This window comes from Charadrius vociferus, unplaced genomic scaffold, assembly GCF_000708025.1.
Source record: "Charadrius vociferus isolate BGI_N301 unplaced genomic scaffold, ASM70802v2 scaffold2552, whole genome shotgun sequence".
Lineage (NCBI taxonomy): Eukaryota > Metazoa > Chordata > Aves > Charadriiformes > Charadriidae > Charadrius > Charadrius vociferus.
Genome location: NW_009647108.1, coordinates 51186 through 77797, shown reverse-complemented (window position 1 = coordinate 77797; position 26612 = coordinate 51186). Strand labels below are relative to the sequence as shown.

Genomic DNA, 26612 nt, shown 5'->3' with positions numbered 1-26612 from the left:
CCCGCCCCTCGCTCCCGGGGGCCCGGGCCCCGCCGCCCTCGGCCGCGGCCGTGCTGGAACCGTCTCTCTCTCCGCAGCTGAACCCGGACGTGAACGTGTTCCAGCGTAAATTCGTTAATGAAGTCAGGAGGTGCGAAGAAATGGACCGAAAGCTCCGTACGTGTCTCTCTGGGGTCTGATGTGGCGCTCGCTCCGTAGCTTTGACAGGGGAAATAATTAAGGCAGGCTAAACCTGCACGGCAGCGTTAGAAAGCAGTGCCGAGGAGGAGCGGTGGTGGCCTTTCTTCCATGTGTCAGCCGGTCAGACTGCCTGCAGGGGTGCCTCCCTGCTTGGCAGAGAGCTTTAACCAAATAAGAGGCTCTTGGAATAGGAGGTGAAAGAATTCACAGCTGCTGGTCGGGCTGGGTGGCCTTATGGTGACAGTCTGACATGGAAGTATCTTTTTAGTTAACATTAACAATGTTGTCTCTCCAGGGTTTGTTGAGAAGGAGATTAAAAAAGCAAATATTCCTATCATGGACACTGGTGAAAACCCGGAGGTGCCTTTTCCACGTGACATGATTGACTTGGAGGTAATGATGTGTGTTAAGACTCAAGTTAAGACTCTAGGTGGAAACAGATCTCTTCTCCCAAGTAACAAGAGATGGGGCAAGAGGAAATGGCCTCAAGTTGCGCCAGGGAGGTTTAGATTAGATATTAGGAAAATTTCTTCACTGAAAGGGTCATCGAGCATTGGAACAGTCTGCGCAGGGAAGTGGTGGAGTCACCATCCCTGGAGGTATTTAACAGAGGGGCAGACGTGGTGCTGAGGGACGTGGTTTTGGCAGTGTTGGGCTGATGGTTGGGCTCGATGACCTAGACGATTCTATGAAATTACCTTTGTTGGTAGATACCCGTTGAATTTAGTGGCAAAGGTGTCATAGTCCCCAGCTGTCACCCGAAATGCTGGCTCTGCTAGCTCACGTCATGTTGATTCTGATTCACAAGCACTGTTTCGCTCGTGCATTTATCCAAATACAGTTAGAAGTGAAAGTACTTCAAAGAAATTTCACCCATTTAAATGAGTCAAAAACTGTTGGAATTGCATGGTTTACGGTGGGTCTGTCATAAGGTTTATGAGGGTCTTTTAGTGACTTAAAGAACACTGAATAAATGCAGCCTATAAAAGCCTGTCTGAGTATGAAAACTTTCACATTGCCTGAAGAGAATGGCACAACTCTGCGTCTGTGTGCCACAGCGGGCAATCTGTAATTGTATGCAAATCACATGGGAATGTAAAGCATCTTGCCTGCTTTCTTGTTTTAACTGACTTAACAACACTTCTTTATTTTATTGCTTTAAGTCCTTTTTCTGTCCTCTTCTTTTCCCATCTTGCAGGCAAACTTTGAGAAAATTGAAAATGAGCTCAAGGAAATCAACACAAACCAGGAAGCTCTGAAGAGAAACTTTTTGGAGCTGACAGAATTAAAATTTATACTGCGTAAAACTCAGCAATTTTTTGATGAGGTCAGAATACCGGGGGCGGGTTAACACTTGGGCAGCTGGTTCTTCTCTCACAAATTACCATTTTTATTCTCAAATATATTTTTAGTTGCTGTTTTGGACAGCAGGGTCATTTTTATGCTTTGTTTAAGAAAGCTTCTAAAATTATTCTCCATTTTTCATCCAGTGCGCATAGCTACCCGTGATTTACCTCTTATGATGTTGTCTTGGGTTTGTTTTAGTTAAGCAGTGGTTTGTCTAAAAATTGTGTAAAATAATTAAGATGGTTTTAAAAGCACATCAACAGACTAAAAATTTGGTGCCACAGTGAGCACTTTCTTCAGCGGGTAAGAGTTTCTTTGGGACGTATGCAGATAAACAGTCATGCCTCGCTTGCACAGAGATATTGCAATCAAGCTTAATTTCTCTTCAGCCTTTGAAATGTTATATGGAGATTACTCATTAGGGTCATAATACAAAGTCCACTGAAGTAATAGATTATTGATTTATGTATTTATTTAATTGAGCCTTTGATCAAACCCTAAAGTTTTCAGAGGTAAGTTCTGGAGCGAAGCTGCCATTTAAAAATCTTCAACGTTTTGTCGAATACCAGCTAGCCCCGGGCCTGGCTGCTCTTTCACTGGACCTCAGAAGAGCTTCTCTGATGCCATTCGTGACACAGACATAAAGCCTGCATGGGAAAAAAGATGTAATCCTTTGTTGTAAAGCTGAAATATCTCAGAGTCTTGGGAGTTTTCTCAAAGAGCTCCTGTACGTGTTTTAGAACAGTAAGGACATGTTTTTGCCGAGTACATGTCCTGTTTCCTCTAATGCGAGGGTTTGATCAAAGAGTTCTTAAAGGCCAGAAGCCGTATCTGTTACAAGGGCTGTGATCAAGCAGAGCTGGGCTCCTGCAAACTTCAGACCGTGTCTCTAACGGTTTGGTGTTGGTTTTTCTGGCACAGGATGCTGCCTGCTCGGGCATTGCGGTTGTTCCTGTGCCAACACAAGTCTTAGTCACTGCTGACATAGATACTGCTGCTAGTGTGATCAGTTGATTGGTCATGGGGTTGGTTTCAGTACAAAAAAACCTTGTCTTCGAGTGTTGAATGTTCACTTACAAGTGTCTCCTTGGACAAACAGCATTAACCTGATAACCTATTACTTTGCTGCGTTAAGGTGCCCCTGCCCGCCTCTTCCAACTGATTATTGAGTAAAACCGAGTACCAGCTCGTGCTGCGTGCTTTTGTATTCATTACTGTCCTCTCTGCTGAGAGCTGCCTCCTGCTTTTTTTCTTCATGCTAAATTTAAAGATCAAAGCCAATTTTCTAAACGGTCTGTGTCAGGTCACCCACAAAAAGGACCTTGTGTCATCCTTAAATGAACTGGCCACAGAACGTTTAGGTATGTTCCCGCTGCTGTTTGGTAACTGTTTTCTGTAATAATAAAACAAAATACACCAAATAAAATATGTTGCTAGATGTAGAAGCAAACTGAACAGCTCATGTGTGAAGTTCAGTAAAGCGTAAGCATTGAAAAGGTAAAACTGTTTCAGTTCACGCTGCAAACAGCAAACAGCTGTGCGCGAGGGATCCCGACTACTCCAGGACTTCGAGCCTTGTGCAGGTTCATTTCATGCTGTCATTTGCACAGTACCTTCAACACTTGAAGACTTCAATAACTTGTAATTAAGATTGTGTTATTCATAGTAATGAGTTGCACAAGAAATGGCTGACTATCCAAAGCACGTTGTGCTTGGCGTTCGCTCTGCTCTCCGGAGTGTGCGCACTGGGCGAGGGAGGATGGCAAAACTGTGTCGCTTGTTCTTCTGACGACCGTTCTGGTCAAAATAGCCATTTCTTGTTTCAACATACCATGTTGATGATTATGCTCCTTTTCTCAGTCTTCTTGTCTTTGCTTATGAAGACCAGTATGAGCTGGAGAGATTTCTCTGAAAGTTTTGCCTAGAGTGTGAGCGTAAAAGAAGACTGGAAAAGTAATGGTTAATGGCATGCAGTCCCCTGTCTCTCTTTCCTCTAACTCTTCTCGCCATCTGCTTTTTTCTCTTTGTTTTGCATCTGTCATTCCTGTCTGGGCTCTGGGTTAATAAGTTAGATGGTGAAATGAATCCTTTTTAGTTCTTGTGAAAATTGATTTTTGTTCTGTTCGTGAGCTGGAAGGGGCTTGAATTGTATGGCACTGTGCGTAGTGATCCAGAGCAGAACTATGATCGAGAGTGGGGAAAATGAATCTTTTTTTCAGGCCTTGAGATTGCTGGTTCGGTGAACAATAAGCAATTTAAAAATGTTTAATAATGAAAGGTCTGCATTCTAATTACTGGCATGCAAATGCTTGGGTTTTTCCAATCCTGAATGACCTGACATAGTAAAAAGTACTTCACAATAACTATGATGTTTCGCTCGCTGTTGGGGAAAACTCTTACTCAAAGTAAATTTCCTAGAATCTTGTTTTTCTGTGTTGTAGCTGGATAGCTCTTTCATTTCCGCATAGTCTCTCAGTTTTTTATTTCTGTTAAATCTTAGAACATTGCTTTAGTTATCCCACCAGAATCAGAGCTGATGTCACTATGCCATTTCCTTTCTAGAAAGGGTGAGATCATCAAATCAAAGTGATTGAGAGATGAATCAAAGAACATTGGGTTTTGTTATGCAAATAATCCTTGTGTAAGAAAGTTCTTGTTTAGCAAAACTGGTCTAATCCAGCTTTAATCTAGGCTGCTTTGTTTAGTAATTTCAACCCCTCTAAGCAGGACTTGTCTTTGGCTTATACGGAGTCCTGAGTAAAGGACGCACAGCCCAAAAGTGTCAGAGGTACTATTAAATATCTGTAAGAATTACTCCCTCAGGTGAGGCGTATCTAAAGTTTTCATGTGTGTTAACCTTCTTTTTCTATATTTCATATGCTAAAATGTGGTGCACCTCACAAAAATTATCAGAGTATCTTGATTACTGGTAAATACAATACAAGCCTCTTACAATTGTAACTTACTGTTTTTCAACATCCTGAAATCTAGATATCAAATAATCACTGGTGTGTTTGGTCTGTATGTTTTGTTTTGGGGTGACAAACTTTCGTATTTTCGTTGTGTTCTCTATGAAGCAAAACTTTTGTTCCATTTTTGATGTTGCAACAAGTTGCCTTAAAGTTGAAAGGATCAGCAGTTCTTCGTGTTGGCTTCCCAAACTAAATTAAGGGCTCCCTTACTTTTGCAACATCTGTGAGCTAAAGCAAGTGTGTGTACAAGCAGTTGACCTGCATTTGATGTCAGCCTTGCAAAAACTTTCCGTGTATATGGTAAATGCTTTTATTTGGCATGCAAATAAAGTGTTGAGGAGTTTTTCACTAAAATTATGACACAACTATTGCACAAATAAAGCAACTATGGCTGAGTCATTAAACGTGCTATATGGTTTTGCAAGGCTGCGCTGTATGTGTGCATGCATTTTATGTGTTCTAGGGTCAAACTCTACCTTCAAGTGTATTTTAGCAAGTTCTGTTGACAGCTCTGTGGGGAAGACCTCCTGTATACCACAGAGGGTAGAATTTGGCCCTCTTTTTGTGCTAAGGAAGTGTAATTTTCGTCATTTCACTATATAAGCTGCAGAGGTAGAAATAACTGTGACGTGGGGGTTGATTGAAGTATGAAGATGGTGCGTGAGAGGATGTGATTTGAGCATCCTTCCTGACTTGAACTGCTGCCACTTACAAGGTATATTCCCAAGAATTTTATTCTGCAAATCGGTTGCAGTGAAGGACAGTATAAAACTGTCTTATTTTATTGCCTGGCTGGTCAAAAAAGGAGCAACGTCGTCAGACTGCCCTAAGCGATGCATCTTGCGTGTCTGGTGATAATGCATATAGTGAATAAGGATAAACATCTTGAAGAATGAAGAGATTTAATCGGGAAGCCTGTTTTTAAGCTGGAAGTATTGTGCGTTTTTCCTGGAGGGAGAACTTTGTAAAGCCAGTAAAGAAAATTACTGTCCAGTACTTCCAGGTTTTGTTACTGGTTCTGACCCTGTATCTATCCTGATGTGGCAAGTAATGTGGAATCAATCAAGCTATCGTCACCTAATTCCAAAATGAATGTTTTTGCTTTGGAGTACAGCAGAAGGCCGACAGGTATAGGATGCGCAGGTCTTGCGTGACTGGCTGTAGGGGTGCAGCCTGGTGAAGCTGGAAGCGGCCCTAGGCCGTCTGTGGAGGACTTAACCTGAGCATCATTCTTCCTCTTGCCTAGAACAAGACTCCCAGGCTGCTTTACATGCGAGTACAATTTCCCAGGCACCTCTTAGAAATGCCTTTTGCGTCTTTAATATGCAGAAAATGCGCAAGTAGTGCAAGAGGGAAGCAGCGTCCACCGTCACTTTTTTCTCCATTTAAGATCTAGGGGAAGATGAGAGTAAGGTGTGTCACTCTGGTTTGTGCCATTAAAAAGTGGTTCTTGGGAACATCACTTGTATTTAAAACTTGATAAATCTTTTTGAATTCTGCCTTTCTTCAGACTTATGTATCCCACAGCCCCTTTGCTCTGTTGCATCCGTCTCCAGACCTTTCTTGTGTGGAAGCTTTGCTGGGCCATTCCACTTTTCCTCATGTTTTTCTCCTTCCTTGTGTGATTCTTGCTGTCTTTTCTACCATCTAGTTCCTCTTTCTGCTGTCTTATGTTCGTTCTTTTTTTTCTTCTTTTCTTTTTTTTTTTTTGTCTCCCCAAACTATCTCCTGGTTCCTCGTTCCCTGCATGCCACTAACTATTTTCATTAGATATTAATTGATTTGTGAATTCAGGCTGAATTGCATCATCAGCAGATGGCGGATCCAGACCTGTTGGAGGAATCCTCTTCACTCCTGGAACCGAGCGAGATGGGAAGAGGTGCCCCGCTACGACTTGGGTAATGGCAATTTGCTTTTTTGTGTCCAGGGTTAGGGTTGCTGGCTCACGTTTCTCCTGTGGCATCCACAGCGGTTTGAGCACAGTTGTGGAACTTTCCGGACTGGCACATCGAGCCAATGAAGGCCGGTCTAAAACTAGCTGTTGTCCTCTGGTTTTGTCCCATGTACATTAACTTCCCGGTTCATTTCTGTGCTTTGCACATTTCTCTCTGCACAAAAAAAAAAAATTTTACTAGTTTGCTCCTTGAAAATCTGTTGTGGTTGATTTTTCAGACATTCTGCGCTCTCACAGATTTGTTGAAGCCAGTAACTGCTGTGGGCACATAATACTCCAGAAAATCTGTATAGTTCTATATCCTCTTCATTAGCTGCTTGCAGGCTGTCTCGGTGTGTAATTCTTTACCTGGACACAGGGGTTTGAACCAGTGAGGCATTTTGAAGCGTGTGCCTGGAACATGGTCGGTGGTAGCGTGACTGCTGTAATCTTTGCCACGTAACGTACCAGGAACCCACTAAACTGAAGACTAGCAGGCGTAGAAACTGCATGTCTAAATGCATTTGTTTAACCAGTGGTTTATTTCTTTTTTAATAGACTATTTCGTTCTGTTAAAAGGCATAGCTTTTGCTGTAATGCAGTTGTTTTTGTTGTGTTTTTATCTCTATGTATTTAGAGAAACTTCCATTTTGCTTAAAGAACTAATTTCAAAATAAGATTTTTGTAGCTTTCAGTCTGATGCTACGCTCCAGTTGCCGTCAGTGGTTTGGGTGTTAGGCTGTGCGTTCTTTTAGGTTCAGAACTGACATTTATGCTGTCCCCTTTACAGGTTTGTGGCTGGCGTGATCAACCGTGAGCGAATCCCCATGTTTGAGCGCATGCTGTGGCGAGTGTGCCGAGGGAACGTGTTCCTGCGTCAAGCAGAGATTGAAAACCCCCTGGAGGATCCTGTAACGGTAAAAGGAACTATTGTTTACAGCAGCAAAAGTCTCAGATGCGTAAAAGGGTTTTCTTGTAGATCTAAGCCTTTATCCCTCCATGAGCTCTACGCAGTCAAACGTTTGTGTTGCGTCCCTTCACAGTACCTACTTGCAGCCTCCGAGGCTTTAGTGACAAATGTTTTCCCGTTTAATTAAAACAAAAATAGCAGGATGGATGGTGAGTGCTGTTGAAAGGGGGAAAAACAACTCAAAATTTGGACTGCAGTAGAGCACAATTGCTTCTCTGGCACAAGCTACGAGTGCAACTCCTGTATGCAGTTCTGAATAAGTAATAATCCTCCTTGAAAGAGGCTCTTTTGGACATTAGCAGTGTAACATCTGTAGCTCATTCATGCTGAACTCGGACTTTTAATTTTTCTTAATTTGCTAACCAGTAGTTTAAACATCCACCTGAAAATTGTTGGCTTTATCACAAATATAAACAGTAAATGTCGTGGTTGGGCCTGGTTTTACATTCAGTGTCCTCTTTGCTCAAATCAATGGACAATGCCCAAACTTTGGGAACTCTCACTTTTAGCCAGTAAAAAGAAAGGCTGTGTGTAGGCTGCACTGCAACAAAGACAGAAGCATTGAAATTCAGTAACTGCCCCTTTGTTTCTCACGTAAGGCTGACTGGTTCTCTTGTCCCACCAACTGCTGGTAGTTGACCTGTTGAATTATCTGTCTACCAGGAGGGACTTTGTTCTTATTGTGCAGCACTTCCTTAAATTGAGGTTACACCTAATGTAATTATTCTTGAAGCATTACATTAAAGTTTCCTAAGTAAGGTAGAACAATAACTTGTCAACAAATGCAGGAAAGGGGACCTGGCTACCAACATGAAAACAGCTGTGCAAAGAATGTGCCGTTGGCCTCCCTGGAGAATCGAAGCTGTTAAACTCCACTTCCATCTTATTTTCATTCACTCTCTAGCTTTCTGCTTGATTCTGTAGGTGAACTGACTGCAGTATGTGCTGATAAGTATTTCATTGCATCTCTGTTCTTTTGGAGATCTTCCCAGGTTTTCCTGTTTATTGTGTTACAGAGAATAGATAATAGATAGTCTAGAACATTTTGCTTCAGTAAACACAAGTTCGGTAGGAGTATTCTGTACTGAGGCTAAGAAAATTGCTTTCCTTATGACTGTTTCAGTGTTGTTAAGGTACATTCTTGACTCGCTGTGCAGATGTGAGCTCTGTACATACAGATTCAGGGGAAGGAAAGGTAGAACTCTCTTGTAATTTGCTATAATGCTAATTTCTGTAAATAGCTGAGCTATTACAGTGCACCCTATTCTCTGTTCTAGGGGGATTATGTGCACAAGTCTGTGTTTATCATCTTTTTCCAAGGCGACCAGCTGAAGAACAGAGTCAAGAAGATATGTGAAGGGTATGAAAGTCTTACAGCTGGGCAGCTGTTAAATATTTGAGACACACTGACATGACTTAATATCCATATTTTTCAACTCCTTATTTCACAATGACTATAGGAGTACATATTTTGACAGCAAATTAAGCATACCATAAATAGTTGCAACACATTTTACAGTCAAACTAGCCACTTCCCAAGCCTGTAATGCTCAAAGTAGGTGACTGCTTTGCTAGAGAATGCCTAAAACCAAGGGAGTTTGTGTTGAACTGTCAGACAGACCTAGTGGGATGTCAGCGGGTGATATTCTCACAGGGGAGACCAACAGTAACTGCTTCTAGCAGCAACTGCATTGGCATGATAGCAGCACCCTGACCTGGGATGGCTAATCGATGTTGTGACAGTCCCTGTGCGACGCTGTCAGTACAGGGAACAGAGGATTTCCTCCCACTTCTGTTTTCTAATGCATTCAGCTTCTGGTTTGGACTAAAGCAAACTTCTATACCATTTGATTTAAAGACTGAAACTCTGCTTGGCAGTCTTTGCTGATCAGAAACTTCTCTTAAGGTGCTGCTTGCTTTATTTCTGTGTTCAGGCTCAGCCATCTGTTTCCCTGACTGATTTGTCTTCTTTCCATCTCTGTTACTAATGGGGCTTGCATGTCTTCCAGATTCCGTGCCTCCCTCTACCCATGCCCAGAAACACCACAGGAGCGGAAGGAAATGGCTTCTGGTGTCAATACCAGAATTGATGATCTTCAGATGGTAAAATAACTGGAGTCAATGCCCTTTTTTCTTTAATAATATAGTTGAAAACTTCTTTGGATCCTATTAAAAAAGGAGAATTTTTGGCTCTGTTAGATGACTATTTTCAGCTCCAGATAGCTTGAGACCAGCAGCTCAGCAGTGCTAGAAAGGTGTTTGGAGACTGTCTGCTCCATTGTTTCTTTGTTGGGGTTTAGGGTGGTGGGGTGGTTTGATTGTTCTGGAGGGCTGAGCAGTTAATTATGTACATGTAAGCGCAACATCAACAGAGAACTGCATGCCAGGGAGCAGAGAGGAATATGCATGTGTAAGGAGATACCACGTTTCCAGCTCTGAAAGTGTGCTTGTATAATTGCCTGTTTCACCTGCAAGAACTTTGAAAGCATTTAAATTTATTTCCAAGTTGAGATAACAATGCTAACTTTAACTTAGCTGTTCTTTTTTCTGCCTGTCTTCGTATTTTCACGTTGTGCTGTCCTGAAGAGCTTCTGCTTTACAACTAATCTCTTGTGCAGCAGCCTGAGTGTTGGTAAAAAGTAATCAGCACACAAACCTACTGGGTGCCAGCTCTGAAATATTTGATGCTTGCTTCAAGGAAGAAAGGCAGTATGTTATAATGCAGAAGAGTTTAAGGGATTTGCGATGAAAAATAAGAAAAGGTTCAGAAACTAAAAGGAAAAACGGTTGAATTTGGACTGCTTATTTTATACGGAAACTGTCTCAAGCTGTTTTGTAAATTTAAAGTGGACAAGAACTCAAAAGCAGTTTAACTAGTAGGATTCAAAGCTGCATGTGCCCTGTGTCCTCGCTTTCCCTTGAGTCTAAGACTTTCCAGTCTAGAAATCTGACTTGGCATGAGTTAGATATGTTCCAGTTGGAAAACACCCTCAGTGGAAAACACTTTCTCCTTCCCCCTCCGGTAAAAAAGAGTCTTTCATTGTAATCTTTGTGTGTTGTCTTAAGGCAATGTACACCTCGCTTGTAGAACTCTTCTCTGCTCTTTTAACCTGGGTGGAGGAAAAAATGTTCTCTGTGATCTCTGAGCAGTTTATTGTTTGAAGTACCCACCGACCTTGGAGTCGGCGGAGAAAAGTAGTCAAAAAGTACCCATGGAAAGAAGCCTTTTGGCAGAACTAATTAATACAGAGACTAAAGCATATATTGCCACATGCCTGCAGTCTTGTGCATGGGGTGGGGGAGAGGGCTCATCCACCCATCCTCTGGTGGGTAAGGCTTGTCTTAGGTCAGCCTGATTTCACTGTGCACTTCTGTGTGCTGCCAGTTTTGGCCAATGATTTTGCCTCATCTTTATCCTACCTCTCTATGAAAGGTGCTGAACCAAACAGAGGATCATCGCCAAAGGGTTTTGCAGGCAGCTGCTAAAAATATCCGTGTCTGGTTCATCAAAGTACGCAAGATGAAGGCCATCTACCATACCCTGAATCTGTGCAATATCGATGTGACACAGAAGTGCTTGATTGCTGAAGTCTGGTGTCCTGTGGCTGACCTCGATTCTATCCAGTTTGCTCTCAGGAGAGGCACTGTGAGTAACTGCCGTACCGCTGCCGTTCAAGCAGACTAGCCGCTGTCGGCAAACACAGCATGGATTAATTGATTTTTCCGATTTGTGAGTCTGAAATCCATCCCTTTGGGCTGTTTGAATGAGTCCTCACAGAGGGCACTGTATCTATAAGCCATGGTTCCTGTATGTTAAATAAACTTCATAACAAATATGTGACATTGTCTAAAGCTTTAAGTTCAGGAAAATGCTGTCATGGTAATGCATTTTCCTATGTTTGAGCCCTTTGGTACGTTTAGTTAACCTGGCTGTGCTCCGTAGTCCTGCTGTCTGGATAGACAGTGGAACTTACTGAAAGGTGCCATCCAGGGCTTTAGTAAGCTCGCCCTCTCCTCAGATAGACAAACAACAGAGTTGGGTGTCTTGAAGTCCTTTCATTTGCTGTTTAAAAAAAAAACAAAACAAAACACAAAACCTCTTGCATGAGTTTTCTTGTCTGTCCTAATCGGACAATGTTCATCCTTTGTACAAGTGCTTCTCCTCCTGCTGTACAAAGTGGAGAGCAGTGGAAACTTGGCAGCCTTCCTCAGCTGCTCAAGTATATTGCTCATCATGCAAGCACACTAAAAAATGCAAGCTTGTAGTTTTCCAAATGCTAACGAGAAAGTAGTGTTTTACTCTGTCCTCTGCTCTGAGGATGGCTTTTATAATCTTCCTTTTTTTTTTCTTTTTGTTTTAAACAGGAGCACAGCGGATCCACTGTCCCATCTATTTTAAACAGGATGCAAACCAATCAGACCCCACCAACATACAACAAAACTAATAAGTTTACTTCTGGCTTTCAAAACATTGTTGATGCTTATGGCATTGGAACGTATCGGGAAATAAATCCAGGTAAATTCATACTTATAAAAGTCCCAGACATCTCTCTCAGTTTTTAGTCATGGTGTTTTTCCGTATTGTCTGTCCTGTGTGAAAATTTCAAAGAGAGTACTTGACACCTCTCAGAAGCGGAGGGGAAGCTTGGGAATTAGATTGCTAAATTGCATAAATTGTACTGTAGTCAATCTGGGCTTACTCAAATACAGTGCGCTAGGAGTGCCGTCTTTTCTCTTACAGCACCGTATACGATCATTACCTTCCCGTTTCTGTTTGCTGTGATGTTTGGAGATTTTGGCCACGGAATCCTGATGTCTCTGATTGCTGTCTGGATGGTGCTCAGGGAAAGTCGTATTCTGTCACAGAAAAGCGACAATGAGGTAACAGAGTTGCAGCTTGGTTTTCTCGCATCCTTCCCCCTTGAGCTGGCAATGCGCATTACTCCTTACTTTGGAAACTTGTGAAGCACACAGGCAGACCGGGAAGCCTGCAGACCACAGGCCGAGTAGCATAATTTGATAATAGTAGAGAGTTCCTTTGGTTTTCCTTTCGGATATTTGTGGGAAATTATTCCTCTCGGTTATTTGAAGGAAATTGTTTATTAAGTGTAGTAGGTAAGCTGATGTAAACAAATCGCCCAAAACTTGGTTGGATCATAAAGGGATTCAGTCAGTGCAAAACTCCTAATTTTTTATGTGTGTATTATAACTCCCAGATTCTTCCTATTTGCTGATCTAGGTGGGGTTTGCTTGCTCAGGGCGTGGGTTGACAGGAGGTGAACCGGAGTTAAGATACGCTGACAGAGCGTGGAGAAAGCTGACCGGGGTCTGCACTGCCCAGTTCCAAACCAATGCTGCCAGCTGGGGCTCGCATCAGTGCGTGGAGTGCAATTCATCCTCTTCGGCTAATCCCAGGTCCTCTGTGGACAGTCACGCTGCCTGTTCATCCTCTGTATTCTGCTGCTGTTGGGCAGTGCTACCTCTTGCACCCCTAATCCCTGCCATGGGGAAACAGAGACTTGGGGCTTTTAGTCCATATGGCCAATTATTGTTTGTCCTGCAACTGAGTGATTTTATTGTTTCATCTTTGTGAGAGACCTCCCTTGTTCTCATGGACTTTCTTTGTTCCTTTTTGTTTCTGTTTATACTAGATGTTCAACATGGTTTTCAGTGGTCGATACATCATTCTGCTGATGGGGCTGTTCTCCACTTACACGGGCCTCATCTACAATGACTGCTTCTCCAAGTCTCTTAATATGTTTGGTTCATCATGGAGTGTCCGGCCGATGTTCACAAAAGGCAATTGGTCGTGAGTAAATAGTTCGTAACTAGACAAAGAGCGACAGGGACGAGCAGGTGACTTATCTTTCCCTGTTGTCCTCCCAACTCAGGAAAACAAAAACTTCTGAACTCGGTCTCAAGTAGAATTGGAAGAGGGGTGTAAATGTGATATCTATCAAGTTTCAAACCTTTTTTTTTTTCCCAGAAAACTTGTAAAGATGCCCTTTGGCACCTTTCTCCTCATAGACATAGCAAGATTCCTGTTCCCTGCATCTCTTTTCCTTGTGACACTGAGTAACAGGTCAAAACCCAGGTTTATTATTCGTTTGGGAAAGTCTTTAGGACCATGCAGGAACCTTAGTTCTCTCAATTTGAGATATCCCTTGCTCTCGCAAGGGAAGAATGTTGTTGGTTTTTACAGAAAGAGGACAGCATTGCTTGTGTTAATGTTTATGTAATCTGCTTATACCCAAACAGAGATGCCTTGCTTGAAACTACTCCTCTGCTTCAGCTGAACCCTGCTATTCCAGGGGTGTTCGGTGGACCCTACCCCTTCGGCATTGACCCGGTAAGAACTCTTCCTTTGCGGTCCATTAAGAACGTCCTCTGTGTCAACAGAAAGAAAAGTGCCTGTCCAGTTCACTGTGAAAGACTTCCACAGCCCAGCCATTCCTTTAGCAAACTCTTTATCAATGTTGGAAACAATAAAATTAATTCAGTTCCTGTGAGACACTATATTCAGGATAGAGAGACTTGTTCTCAGGTGCACTACAAGCTGCTTTCTCATCCTTTCTAACCTGCAGGGTTTTAATCAAATCTGGTTAGACTTGCAAATTGCTTTATGAAGTTACTCTTTTACCTTGGGGAAAGTTATTTATCTCTTTTTTTTGGTCATTCTTGGCAATGTAAGTTTCCAAGTAATCCTGTCGTTTTGTATCTGCCCCCGTCAATAACACTGCTCCTAACGCTGCTTGGAATGTTTGATACAAAACTTGCCTGTGTTCCACACTAAAGAGGAAGTGCAGAAAATCAGAACTGTGTGTAATTGTTCATTTAAATGGATAATCATATTTCTTTTCTGTCAAGGATACAGCCCACTTTTTCCTGCAACTTTTGCCTACCATAAAAACAAGCGGGGTTTGATTCCTGCTCTCGTGGTGGGATCAGTTGCTGTAAGACAGTGTTCCTGGCAGAAAAGGTTGCCCACTCATTTCCCCAAAAGATATCCGTGTGACAAACACATCTTTAAAAAAACCTGCTCTCGCAGCCTAATGCTTCCTGGATGGTTAATAGTGTTTAGCTTAAAGTGAACGTTTTCACTCTCCTCTGTTTTTCTTTTACTCGGTGTTTGGCTGACTCGGTGTTGTTTTTCACAGATTTGGAATATTGCCAGCAATAAGCTGGCCTTCCTCAATTCGTTTAAGATGAAAATGTCTGTGATTCTTGGCATTATCCACATGCTCTTTGGTGTCACATTGAGTCTTCTCAACCATATGTAAGTGCTTTGCTCTGTTTTTCTCATGGTGGGGGGGAAACGCCTTCGGGTGTAGTGTGTGTATGAGTTTGGGACGCAGGAGCCTATCAGACTTTAACCTTCTGATCGAAGAGTGCAGTACAGTTGTTTCTGTCTGTGTATGCAGAGCTGTGCGTGTCCAGTAGTTGCTGTGTTTAAGTCCCAGCTACTGCTGAAATGCTGAGCCCCTGCAGTTTTGTTCCAAAGATGTTCTTCACGCTCTCATTAAAAGTTTTTGCCCTACGCGTGCCTAATACTAACCAAATATTAAACTCTCCCTTTTTTCCCCTCTAGCTATTTTAAGAAGCCACTGAACATATACCTTGGATTTATTCCAGAAATGATTTTCATGTCATCACTGTTTGGATACCTTGTTATTCTCATTTTCTACAAATGGACAGCCTATGATGCTCACACGTCAAAGGATGCACCGAGCCTCCTAATACATTTTATCAACATGTTTCTGTTCTCCTATGGTGATACCAGTAATAAGATGCTTTATAAAGGGCAGGTGCGTGCTCTCGCTAGAGTAAGATCAGGGATGCTTCCTGATATCAGAGTGTTTCATTGACCTTGTAATTATAATGACACAATTAGTGAAATCAAGCATGAAACATTTTTTCAGTCTGGTAGAGGAAATGCGGCATCATTTCCAAAGGCCGACACTATGTGATGTTGAAGAAGGAAGGAATAATCCTCATACCAGGAGTTCATATCAGTCTGAACATAGGTCAGTTGTGGCTCCAGAACATTTGGATCCAGATTAGTTGTGGAAAGTGATTAGGAATATTGTCCTGCATCTGCGATGTGGTGCCTCGAAGGTCAGCTAAGATGCTAACGCCATTTCCTCCCAGCGCTATCAGACATCTGCCAAATTCTCATTCCCTGCAGAATCTTTTGGATTTTTCCCTAATCGAAACCAACATCAGCATTACATGCTGTGTGCAGTCCGATGAGGCGTGAAGTACAGCACATCTTGCTGTTGCCAGAAGAGAGAGATAGTGAAGCGTCCACATACTCAAATTCAGTCGTTCAGTGTTGTGTAAGACCCCTTCCTAGGTTTTGTGTGTTTGCTTCAGCACAGACTGCCACTCAATCACGAGACTTGTTTCTTTTACAGAAAGGGCTCCAGTGTTTCCTTGTGGTGGTGGCGTTACTGTGTGTGCCGTGGATGCTGGTAGCTAAACCCCTGGTCCTTCGCCATCAGTATTTAAGGAGAAAACACTTGGTGGGTGACTACCTCTTATATTTTCAATATGAAAGCTAATTATGGTTGAAAAGCTATGTTCTCCTTCTTGATCTTGGATACACAGGTTCACGCTGTGTTGTGGCCTGTAAAACGTCTTTTGCACGTTCCTAGGCAGAAAGGCAGGTGGGGTTTACTGGAGACAAAGTATTGCCTGCCTGCTGCTCAGATTTGGATCCAGCATCAAACCTGCTTTTAAAAACCCTTTATGTTGGTAATGATAAAAACAACGTATTTGGCTTGGGCGCTGTCAGCTGGTTTAGGAACACTGTCTTACTGGTTGCTGAATGCACTTCTGTGCCTTCGCTAGGCTGACAATGTAAAAGGAGAGATGTAAGCTTAACTGGCTGGCAGACTTACCAGCTACCTTTGTTAAAGCAGTTTGGATGGTAAAAAATAACAAAGGGAAAAAAATAGACTTGCGCAGTCATTGTGTGAGAGGCTGTCTTCTGGGGTGCTCTCTGGGTTCCCCACTGTACTGTAAAGTATCGCTATGTAAAATGCAGGAACCTGGCACACGTGCACTGAGGATACTTGAAAATTCTCCCTGCATGTATGGCAGACAGCTTGTAGGATGTTAAGTGAGTCAAAGATCAGTTCAGTTAAAGACACTCCCTCTCCCTTCTCTGACCATCTTTCATCCTCCCATGTCCCCTCCATTCGTCTCCCCTTCTCTTTTTGTTTTCTTCCTCCTCCCTTTCTTTTCTTCCATTCACTATCAGGAAGGGCAGCCCGTGGAGGCCCAGGTCAGCACAGTCCCGAACGAGCAGGCACTAGAGGCAGCAGCGGCTGCAACAGTGAGTGGATTTAAAAATCGCCTGATGGATTTAAAGATGGGAGTTGGCTTTCTATCTAATTATCAAGAGAGCATGGAATGTATCTGAATTTCATAAGCGAATGACAACTGCACCTTTAGGGTGAAAAACACTTTCTCTTGGAAAGAGCAAAGTTCAGCAAAACTGATACATTCTGGAAGAACTACCAGGCTGAAGGATAATAGTTATGTGTGCAGAGAATGCAGAGACACTTCTTTGCAGGAGTGCTGCTGAAATCAAAGCCTGCAGAGCAGCACAAGAATACCTTGCTGCCACATCCCCCCAGGTTAAGTTCCCCTTTTTTCCTTTTCTTGCGTATTTGTTTAAGATAGATTAGGATTCTTCTCAGTGAAGCATTTCTGTTTGCATTCTGTGTTCCCAAACATCATGTTTACGTGATGGCCTCCCAACAACTTCATATCAGTGATTACTGGGTTTCTGACACCGGGGCCCTTGTAGACACTTTGACTTGAAACTATTATAAAATGGTTGTGCGCAAATAAGCCTCTCAGTAGCAGTTGTTTCTCCTTACTTGTGTCTAAACCTGTGGACAGCCCTTTACTGGCAAAGCTTCCTGGCGCAGTGAAGATCGCAGCAGCTCCCAGGTCCCTTCCCCAGTACTGCGTATTTCAACTGGGTTTCAGCTGTGAATGCTGCCTGTCCAACTGGGAAGCGTAAATCTCTCAAACTGTGAAGCCCATTGCCTTTGCCGAGTGGAGTGCACGCTCTGAGGCACTTTTTAGCTGTTGGCCAGTGTTTCTGTCATGACATTGTTAAACAGCCTCACAGAAATGTCAGACGTGAAAATGGCTCTTTTGTGCCATAATCCATCCAGCGTATTAAGTGCATCTCAATCCAAGAAGCTGTGAGGGAAGGTCTTTGTATGAGGTCTGGTTAGGAGTATAACGTAAACGATTAGAGCTTTTGGAGCCATGTTTAGATTGGAGAGTTTACAGAGAAGGATACAAGTCGAGTGCGAAGGAAAAGCTGCAAAAGTGCAAATTCAGACAGGCTAGCGATACATAAATAGGGTACTGACACTGACACTAGTCGTCAGTGACTTGTAATGTTTCAAAGATGCTGAAAATCCTAATAAAAGCACTGTCTTACTTGTATATGTATTTTTTCTTTTTCATTTTATTTCTATTTTCAGAGCATAAATGGCTGCCTAATTTGTTTTTAAAAACCTGACAAAATCTTGAATTCACATCTGGCATTTTGGTCAAGTCTATAGTTCAGCCTAAAGTAAAAGTAGGCTTGTGAGAACAAATCGGTTAAAAGAACATCGAGGAGCCGTTCCGCTGGCATGCCAGAGCGATGGGCTGTGAAGGCGGACTGGTCACAGGCTCTAAAGCCTCTTTGGTTCGCATAGTCCTCCCGAAACTTCTGAAGTCTTAATGTGTCGAGTTGGCCCATCCACATGCTGCATCTCGGAGGATCCCAGAACAGGGCTAAAGCTGCGTGCGGGGATTTTCTTTCTATTTGTGGTGTTGCGGTTTGCCTCTCTGGGTGTGTCAGACGCACAGGTCTCGATTTATAGTCCCTCAGATCAGCTATGAGCATCTTCTGTCTTTGGAGCACCTGGAGGGAGGTAGAAGGTACAGCGCTCAGAGCGGCTTGCTGACAGAAATCCAGAGGTAGTGATGTGCAGGTTATTTTCGTTGTCCATTATGCGTTTACGATGGATAAAAGCTCTGCCTGAGGGCGCCGACAGATGATCAGCAGGTCTGTGCATCCTTTCTCGGTGGCAGGGTGGTCCGGAGCAGGAAGCCTGCCGTGAATCAGATGTTAGCTGTGCAGAGATGGCAGTTGTCAAGCGGGGGAAACTCCTGAGTCTGTCGAAGTTTCATCTCAGTTTGTGCATTATTCTTTTCTATTTGGAGTGCAATGGAGTTACGGCTGAGGGTCAGACGCTGACTGTCAGAGCAAATGTCTATAAAAGGGACTGTTTGCGCAACGTAGCGTTTGCAAGTAAGGGAAAGTCTGATTTCCCGTGTGTGGCGTTCGTGTGCCTGGCGCCGCTGGGGAGCGAGTGTGTGTGTGTGTGTGTTGGTGTCAGCCCCTTCTGCGTTGAGCTGCCGCTGTGTGACTTGTTCCATTTACCCCCGCAGTGGTGTTTCTGTGCTTGTCCGACAGCTGCTGGGCAAAACGTTGGTCTGTTGCACGTCAGTGCCAGCAAATGTCCTCTTGAGACACGTGCCTTTTATTTTACTTAGGGTTGCAATTACTTTGTAGAAACGTATCGATTCTTCATTCAGACAGACTTTTTTCCCTAGCCCTAGCAGGAATCAGCATCTTTCCCATCCAAGCGGGGAAATAGAATTGTCCAGCTGGCTTAACCGGGGCCTTAATACTTAATATTTTGTTTTCTTCTGTGAGCTGCTGCTGCACGTGGAGTCATAAAAAACACGCGCTCTCGCAGTAAAACACAAACAACACTTTGCTCTTTCTTTTTCTGCATGTGTTAGGGAACGCACAACTTTGGTGGGATCCGAGTGGGCAACGGACCAACTGAGGAGGACGCTGAGATCATTCAACATGACCAGTTATCTACCCACTCCGAGGAGGGGGAAGAGGTAAGCACCTGACCGTCCTCCCTCTGGGGCGGCGCGCTTGGTTAGCAGCACGCACTGGCTGTTTTCTGCATTTACTGGTTTCCAAGCTGTTTGAGACTAAATAGCAACACTTTCGGTGTTTTCGTAGCAGTTTTCATACAGACTGTCTCTTGGTCATTCCCAGGACTCCAGAAAAAGCAGTGTCATTTGCATGTAAAGGGGAACGTGGCTCTGGCCTCCTTACAAGGAACTGTCACCTTAGGGACTACACGGGGAGCTGCGCGGCGCTCCCAGGTGGCACGTGTAGCTCACGCTCTGGCTGAAGTGCAGTGCCTTTGTGCTGCCGCCTTCTCCAGTGTCAGCCAAAACCCAAGGGCTGTATTTCTGGAGGAGTGAAATCGTGTTTATCTATTCATTTTGACTGTTGGGGGTAATACTAATTGCTTTGCCTTACCGCTGGTAGAGAAGAAAAAGGAGTCAACTCGCGTGGTTTGGGAGTGTTCTGGTGCCTCTTAATTCTCCAGCAGCGTCTTGCCTCTGTAGTGCATGTGACGTGTTACAGCTTTACTGTGTCACGTGTAGGAGGGAATTACTGAATGTGTTCGTGATTAATGTTGTGATTGAGACACTGCACTAAATGTAAACTTATGTTTTCAAGCCTACGGAGGATGAGGTGGTAAGACTACAGCCAGCTTTGCGTTCATGTGTATCTGGACCATTTCCCATTGGTGTAAAGCACATGCTGAATTAAACATGTTACGTCACGACATCTCGTTTTCCAAAAGATCCAGCGATTTACATGTTACAGGCCATTCTTAATTCTTCATACATACATGCCCATTAACAGACCTTTAATTACTTCATCTATACAGCTTGTTTGTCTTATCCCCTGTCTGCAGATCTATCTTGGTTTACCTGGAAAGCTCTTAAGCTGGAAGTCTGAAACTAAAAAGTTTTTGCTTTTAAACTTCTGAAGAAGTCTCGTTTGCCTTATGTTGTGTCTTTGGTAATTCTGCACTGCAACAAACTGTTTAAAGATACTTTTTTCCCAAACTGTCTGCCATTTTAAGGATGATGCTGGTTGTTGCCAGTCAGCAAATACAGATTTTTTACAGTCCAGTTTCATACAGTTCAACAACTTAACTAACCAATATCTTTCTGTAAAAGAGAAGATCCGTTCTGAGGAACTGCTCATTAATAAATACTTGTAACAAGTATGAGTACTAAAGAAATGGTTTTTTAGGAATACTCATGCAGGATTGATTATAGGTTTCAACGCTCTCAGGTAACCGAATTTTATTACAAAAAATATAAATGCCATGAAATTAGAGTAGCTTCACAACAGTGATGCTGTTGTAAATTGTGCTGACAGTGGTTTTGCTTTGAGATCTATTGTGCGGGGGCCCCTCCAGAGTTGAGGGGGCGCATGGACACGGTGTGCTGGTGTACCTGCTAATTCCGTGTATTGCTAAACTGGTGAAAAATGTGTGAAACTACAAATACTGTGCCAGAGCAATCCTGCTGATTCTCCCACTGCCGAGCATAGTGGTAGGTCTCTCCAGAAGTTGCATGTGGCTGTAAATTGTCATTGTTTGGATATTTATCACATTCCATTTACTGCTCGCTGACTTGCCGTGTGTGTTGGGAGGTGGGGCTGTTCACTGGGACGGGCTTCGGTAAAGAACTTTGCAGTTCACATTCTGTGGAGAAAGAATTAGGCTTTTGACAGCTAATTTAACTTAATTGCTTGAAATATTTATTGCCCTGGATATACTAGGGGAGAAATAAGGATATAAATAGCTTTCTGTGCGTGCTTAGAGCATTAGTCACTTGATGTATTTAAAACATCATGTTCACTTAACTTAAATATGAGCAGTTTCTGGAGCATGGATTGAGTCCAAAATGTAGGGAATGCTTTCCCAAGCTGCAACGTAAGAAACTGTCCTACATGGCAGACTTCCTTATAAGTGCTTCTTTTATTACTTCAGAAAATTACCAAGACACGGAGACTTTGCCAGTGAGTGGTGCACAGATGTGACTTTTTCAAGATTACTTTGTGCTTTCAAAAATTTCAAAAAATATTTGCTTTCAAAAAGGGCAAGTTCATATCTTGCAAAATGCCCTTGTTGATCCTGTAGCAAAGGTACACACACAGTATTGACTTAGAATACTGTCTCCTTTTCCGTAGTGGTACATACAATTTACCGGTGAAATCATACGAATACCGTCTTGTTGCTGAACAGTCTTTTCCTGGCTAAGTCGATGGCTGGATTTGAAATACCTTACTTTGATAGGCTAGAATGTGAAAACAATAATATTCAAGATGCAGCAGTGAACTATTGTTCTACAAAACCTAGCAAGACAAGAGAATTAATTTTTCATTTATAAAACTGAGGTGCTAAACCAGGAGAAGACAATATCAGTGTCTAACTTCAAACACGGTGTCCTTGGCAATAGCACCAGGTAGTGTGCTCGTTTTCCCTCATCGGCCGACCCCTGCCGCGTGCGGGGCTCGCAGCTCTCTTCATTTTCTGTGTTCTCTTTGCAGTTCGACTTTGGGGACACGGTGGTGTACCAGGCCATCCACACCATTGAGTATTGCCTCGGGTGCATCTCAAACACTGCGTCCTACTTGAGGCTGTGGGCCCTCAGCTTAGCCCACGCACGTGAGTGTTCCTCGGGGAATGGAGGGTGGGATCCCTGTCTCTGTTTCCCCTGGGAGGGCGGTGGGTGAACGCAGGGGTGCAGGTAGCCTCCCCGGAGCTCAGCTGTCTGGAGAAGGACAGAGCTGTGTGTGCATTAGGTGGGACTGAACAGCAGTGTCTGCTGGCATAGTGCTCTGCTGAAAGCTGTCCGGATCTGGAAGGGAGGGATGGAGTTGAAAGCATGGAATAAAGCACAGAGCTGCTGCGCAAGGGCTCTGCCCGGCACTGTCTGCAACAGTTGGAGGCAACGTCCTGACGTGCTTGGCTGCAAAAGCCGTTGTCCCTCTTAAGTTTCCCACCTCATTATAGTGGGAGTTTGCTTGACTGTGGTTTTTGCTTTGTAAGTAAACTGTAACAGACCTCCACTCTTCCTGAATGCTGTGAAACGAGCCCTCTTCTCCCCTTTCTCCTGGCAGAGCTCTCGGAGGTGCTGTGGACCATGGTCATCCACATTGGCCTCAGCGTGAGGAGTCTGGGCGGAGGCTTTGGCCTCTTCTTCATATTTGCTGCTTTCGCTACCCTGACGGTAGCAATTCTCCTGGTCATGGAGGGGCTGTCTGCTTTTCTCCATGCTCTTCGCTTGCACTGGTGAGTCACTGGAACATGCAGAAACGTCTTGCTCTTCATAGCAAGAAAATCGATGTCACCTGGACTATGCAGAAATGCCATCTTCTAAAAAATTGTATTGACCCTTACAGAGGAAAGCTGTAAAATTGGGGTAGCGCATAATATTGAGTGAAGATCAGCAACGTTCAGAAGTGCTGGTGTACCATAAATCCACCTGAACATCTAAATGTCCCACAGCAGATGTGCTCTGACAGCAGAAAGTCTTTGAAAGGGTCAGAGGTTTCAGCCTCATTTCTAGGGACGCACCACTGATCGTATCCGTAAACGTTGCTTAGAAATTGTGGAGAGTAACTAACCGATATCTGCTTAAAAATAAATTAGACTACGGCTCTGTGAACAGTGGGACGGGAAGGTTGTGCTAGGGGGATGAGCGTGCTCCTGGCTTTCGGTAGGACTTCTCTGTTCTGTCTTTTGGTCTGTTGCCTGGTTCTGATGTTTGTTTTCCTTAGCGTGCAGTAGCTACTGACTGCAGTTCCCTTCACGTGGTCTTGCTCGTCTTCGTAAGACCTTGCGTTGAGCGGGGGCAGCTTTGCCTGCCTGCCCTTCGGGGTGCTGTGGAATAGTAGCTATTTCTTGTTGGTCTTGTTTATTGGCCGATGCTCTTGTAGCCCCTCTGCTGTGATTCTTAAGCTCCTGTGTACGCAGACAGCCAGTAAGCAAGGAGGAGTTACTCACTAGAACGCTCATCGCTTTCTCTGCACTCAAGCATGGAAAGTGTTCAAGAGCTTTCTCTAATCTGTGTTTAAATGCGCTCATTGTTCCACTTCAGATTCTCCGGTTAGTGCACTGGAGGGATCAAAGGAGCAATGTGGGAATGAGCTTTGCTCGCTGAGGGTTCTCTTCAGCCTAAAGCGTAGGGGAGTGTGTCGGTGCCTCTGTAGAGTTCAGCTCGTGCCCTCTCCTAAGGTACTTTCTTTTCCTGGTAGGTCAGGAGAACGAAGTGAAGCCCTGTGAAATTCACAGGGAATATTCTGTCCCGCTTAAATGGGAGGGAAAGGTTGTGAGCACTTTTTAAAGTAGTTCTGTAAGTGAAAAAGGAAGCCAGTGCCTTAAAAAACCAAAACAAAACAAAACCCAGCCTTTTTGCACTTTTCCTTCCCCAGAAGCAGGGGAGAACTCTGTCCTTTAGCCATTTCCAGCCTGCGGGGTGCAGCCTGGAGTGTCCCGGAGTGCCTGGGTCTGTAGCTCAGGCTTCACCCAGAGATTCGGAGGTGTAGCCATCTTGTGCCGAGGCAGCCCGGGGGGCCGCTGCGGAAAATGGCTGCGGGATGGTGCTTCTGTTTTTCCTGGCATCCAGCCTAGAAATCTTCATACCAGTCACTTGAGAACTTCTTGCTGGCTGGCTGGTGTTTCCTCATCCTCGTCCCGCGGTCACTGTACTACGCCACCGCATTAGTGTGGCAGCGCGCGCTCTGCAAACCCCGCCGGGCAGTACTGCCAGCAGCCAAGATGAGCAGAGAGTAAGCAGTGCTCGAGCTCCTGGTGTGGTGTTTCTGTTCTGCAGGTGCCTGTGAATTAGTGGATTTCCAAAGCCTTGTTTCTCTGGACTGCAGTGCTGCGTGGCGCATTTCTGAGCAATAGCAGGTGAACAGTTCTGAACTCCTTTTCTTCTTGGCAGGCTCCGTGTTTTCTTTTTTACTCAAAGGGATGGTCTGAGAGAAGAAAGCATGTTTTTCTGGAGGTATCTCTCAGTAACTGCAAACTGTACGTACGGGTACCACTCACAGACCACCTGGAACGAGCGCGAACTGGAGGCGGCAGTTCCGCCAAGACATGCCTTTTCACATTGCCAGGCTGTCTCTAAAGGGCAATTAAAAAAAAAAAAAACTGTCTGGAAATGTGTCGTGGGAAGACGTGTCGCTGAAATGGTGAACAGAGAAACCCAGCTGGGCAGTGAGCACATGGATCGCTGCTGCTGTGCAGACCAGGCAATTGCACTCGCTGAGGAGCTGCAGAGCTGCAGTTCTTAACAAAGTCGTGTTTTCCCTAAACATATTTTTCAAACTTTTGAAATTTTAATATACATTCTCTAAGAGAAAAATCTGCTCAAGCTTAGAGCCCGCAAAGCAGGTTTAAGGCAATATTTTGAACTGCAAGTAACCTGCTGGAATTATTTTGGGTTTGTTGGATTTTTTGTTATCACAGTGGAGAGGAAGGCACCTGCAGTTGTCCAAAAGAACATACTGTTAACGTTCCTTCTTGCTTTTGAACACAAGATCAGGATGTTTCCAATGGTAGGTGTTCCCTTTTTAGAACGAGGGAGGGGGGGGTCAAATACAGCTGTCCTGGGAGGAGCAGATGGGATTTTCTGGCTGTGGGAGAAGAATCACCTATCAAGAAATCTGAAGGTGTGGGTGGTTCAGCCTTCCTGGAAAGGAGGAGGAATTTAGTGTGTGTCTTACTGGGGGGGTGAAGCACAGACTGTTCCATGTGCGGTGCCTATCAGTCCCAAACGAGGACGATTTATTTTGTGCTTTTCCAGAAAGCGTGCATTCTTTCAGCAGGCTGGGTTGTTCTGGGGCGTTCTGGGGTGGAGGAAGCACTCCGAGTGCTGCCAAGATCGCAGGCGTGTGTAGCGGAGGTCTGCTGGAGCACAACTGTCGGAGCTGTGCCCCACATTGTGCTCTTAACGCCTTTTATTGTGACGTCACTGTTCTGAAATATTTCGCATTCGTATTAGTTTTTTGGTAATGTAGTCTGACACGAATGTTTAGATTGAAGTAGCTTGCCTTTTTTTAAGCTAGTCAGGTGTGATGTGAGCAAACATAGACTTTGCCCAAAAGAAGTCTATAACTGGATTCAAAGGGTCCCAACATCGTGGGTTGATGCAGGAATATGTTTTCAGTTGAGCTGTTTTCCTGTGTAAAGCAGAATTTTAGGCTCAGTTTTAGGCCTGATTCGGAGCTGGAAGCTATTCTCCCTGTATGTGCCAAGAACAGGCCACAGCTAGGAGGAATGGATAGCAGTAGGCATAATACAAAGCAAATAAGGTTAATTCAGAGCAGTGAAGAGTGTGGTTTGTGTTGCTCTGTAGGAGAGAGGTTGGTGCTAAATGAGCATTGTGGTGTAGGGGTTCAGCTCCAGAGTTTGGAGCTGTCAAACCACGTTGCTCAGACGCGGCTCCGGTTACCCCAGTGTCTCTCAGCCACTCTCCCACCCCGCAGTCCATGTCCATCGGTGCAGAGAGCGCGGGTCCCGGCCACGCGTGAGTGTAGGTTTGGCAAACGCAGAGATCCATATTCACCTGCTCTGGCTAAAGGTTTCAGGCTGTTCTCGCCCTCCCGTGTGCGTCTGCAGCCTCCCTGGCGGGTGTGTGCCCTTCATGGGGACCATACTTGAGACAGACATAAATGCGATTTGCCTTTATCGTGGGTTGCCTGTGCTGTTTTCCGCCGGTCCATAAACATCCCCGAGTGAGCTCAGCCCGTCGGAGGCAGTGAGACGGAGCCGCAGCGGTGCTCTGGGCTGTGCAGCGCTGGGGGCAGCTGAAGGCAACGTCGTCTGTGTTGTTCTGAATGGCAAAGTTGGAGAGTGCTGTGGGTCTGTGCAGGGACACCGAAATAGATTTCAAACGCAACAGATGTGGTCAACCTCAAACAGCCATGCAGAATAAATAAAAAGCGGCGATTATGCGGCGCTTCATGGACGGCTGTTCTGGGCCGTAAACTGAGATCGGGCGGGCAGACCCTGCTCTGCCCGGGCAGAGCTCCTGGCCCGCTGCCGCCCGAGGGGGAGCGCCGCTTCCCGAGCGGCGTGGGCGTGCGGGAGTCGCATCCCGCTCCCAATCCAGTGGGAGTGGTGAAGCCCAGCTCCCCACCTGCTTGCCAGAATTTTATTTTCCTTTGTGAAGGTCATGAGCCAGAGCTTGTCTTTAGTGCGACCCTCAGAGCACACCACTGCTCTAAAAGGCAGTCTCTCCTGACCGCGCAGGACAGGACGACCCGCGGTGCCGCGTAGGAAACTGCGCT

General features: G+C 44.5%; 1 protein-coding gene across 1 annotated transcript in view; it reads left to right on the top strand.

Moving 5' to 3' along the window:
- Positions 1-77: 77 nt before the first annotated feature.
- Positions 78-26612, top strand: part of ATP6V0A1 (ATPase, H+ transporting, lysosomal V0 subunit a1) — a 29285-nt gene continuing 2750 nt past the window's right edge. The window contains exons 1-18 of the mRNA XM_009895819.1: positions 78-156; positions 476-573; positions 1379-1507; positions 6294-6397; positions 7223-7349; positions 8680-8762; positions 9412-9505; positions 10836-11048; positions 11768-11918; positions 12144-12283; positions 13054-13211; positions 13661-13751; positions 14560-14678; positions 14991-15207; positions 15817-15924; positions 19226-19333; positions 21861-21978; positions 22434-22605. Of these exons, the coding sequence (XP_009894121.1) occupies positions 141-156; positions 476-573; positions 1379-1507; positions 6294-6397; positions 7223-7349; positions 8680-8762; positions 9412-9505; positions 10836-11048; positions 11768-11918; positions 12144-12283; positions 13054-13211; positions 13661-13751; positions 14560-14678; positions 14991-15207; positions 15817-15924; positions 19226-19333; positions 21861-21978; positions 22434-22605 (2246 nt within the window). The 5' untranslated portion in view covers positions 78-140. The remainder of the gene's footprint in view (positions 157-475; positions 574-1378; positions 1508-6293; positions 6398-7222; positions 7350-8679; positions 8763-9411; positions 9506-10835; positions 11049-11767; positions 11919-12143; positions 12284-13053; positions 13212-13660; positions 13752-14559; positions 14679-14990; positions 15208-15816; positions 15925-19225; positions 19334-21860; positions 21979-22433; positions 22606-26612) is intronic.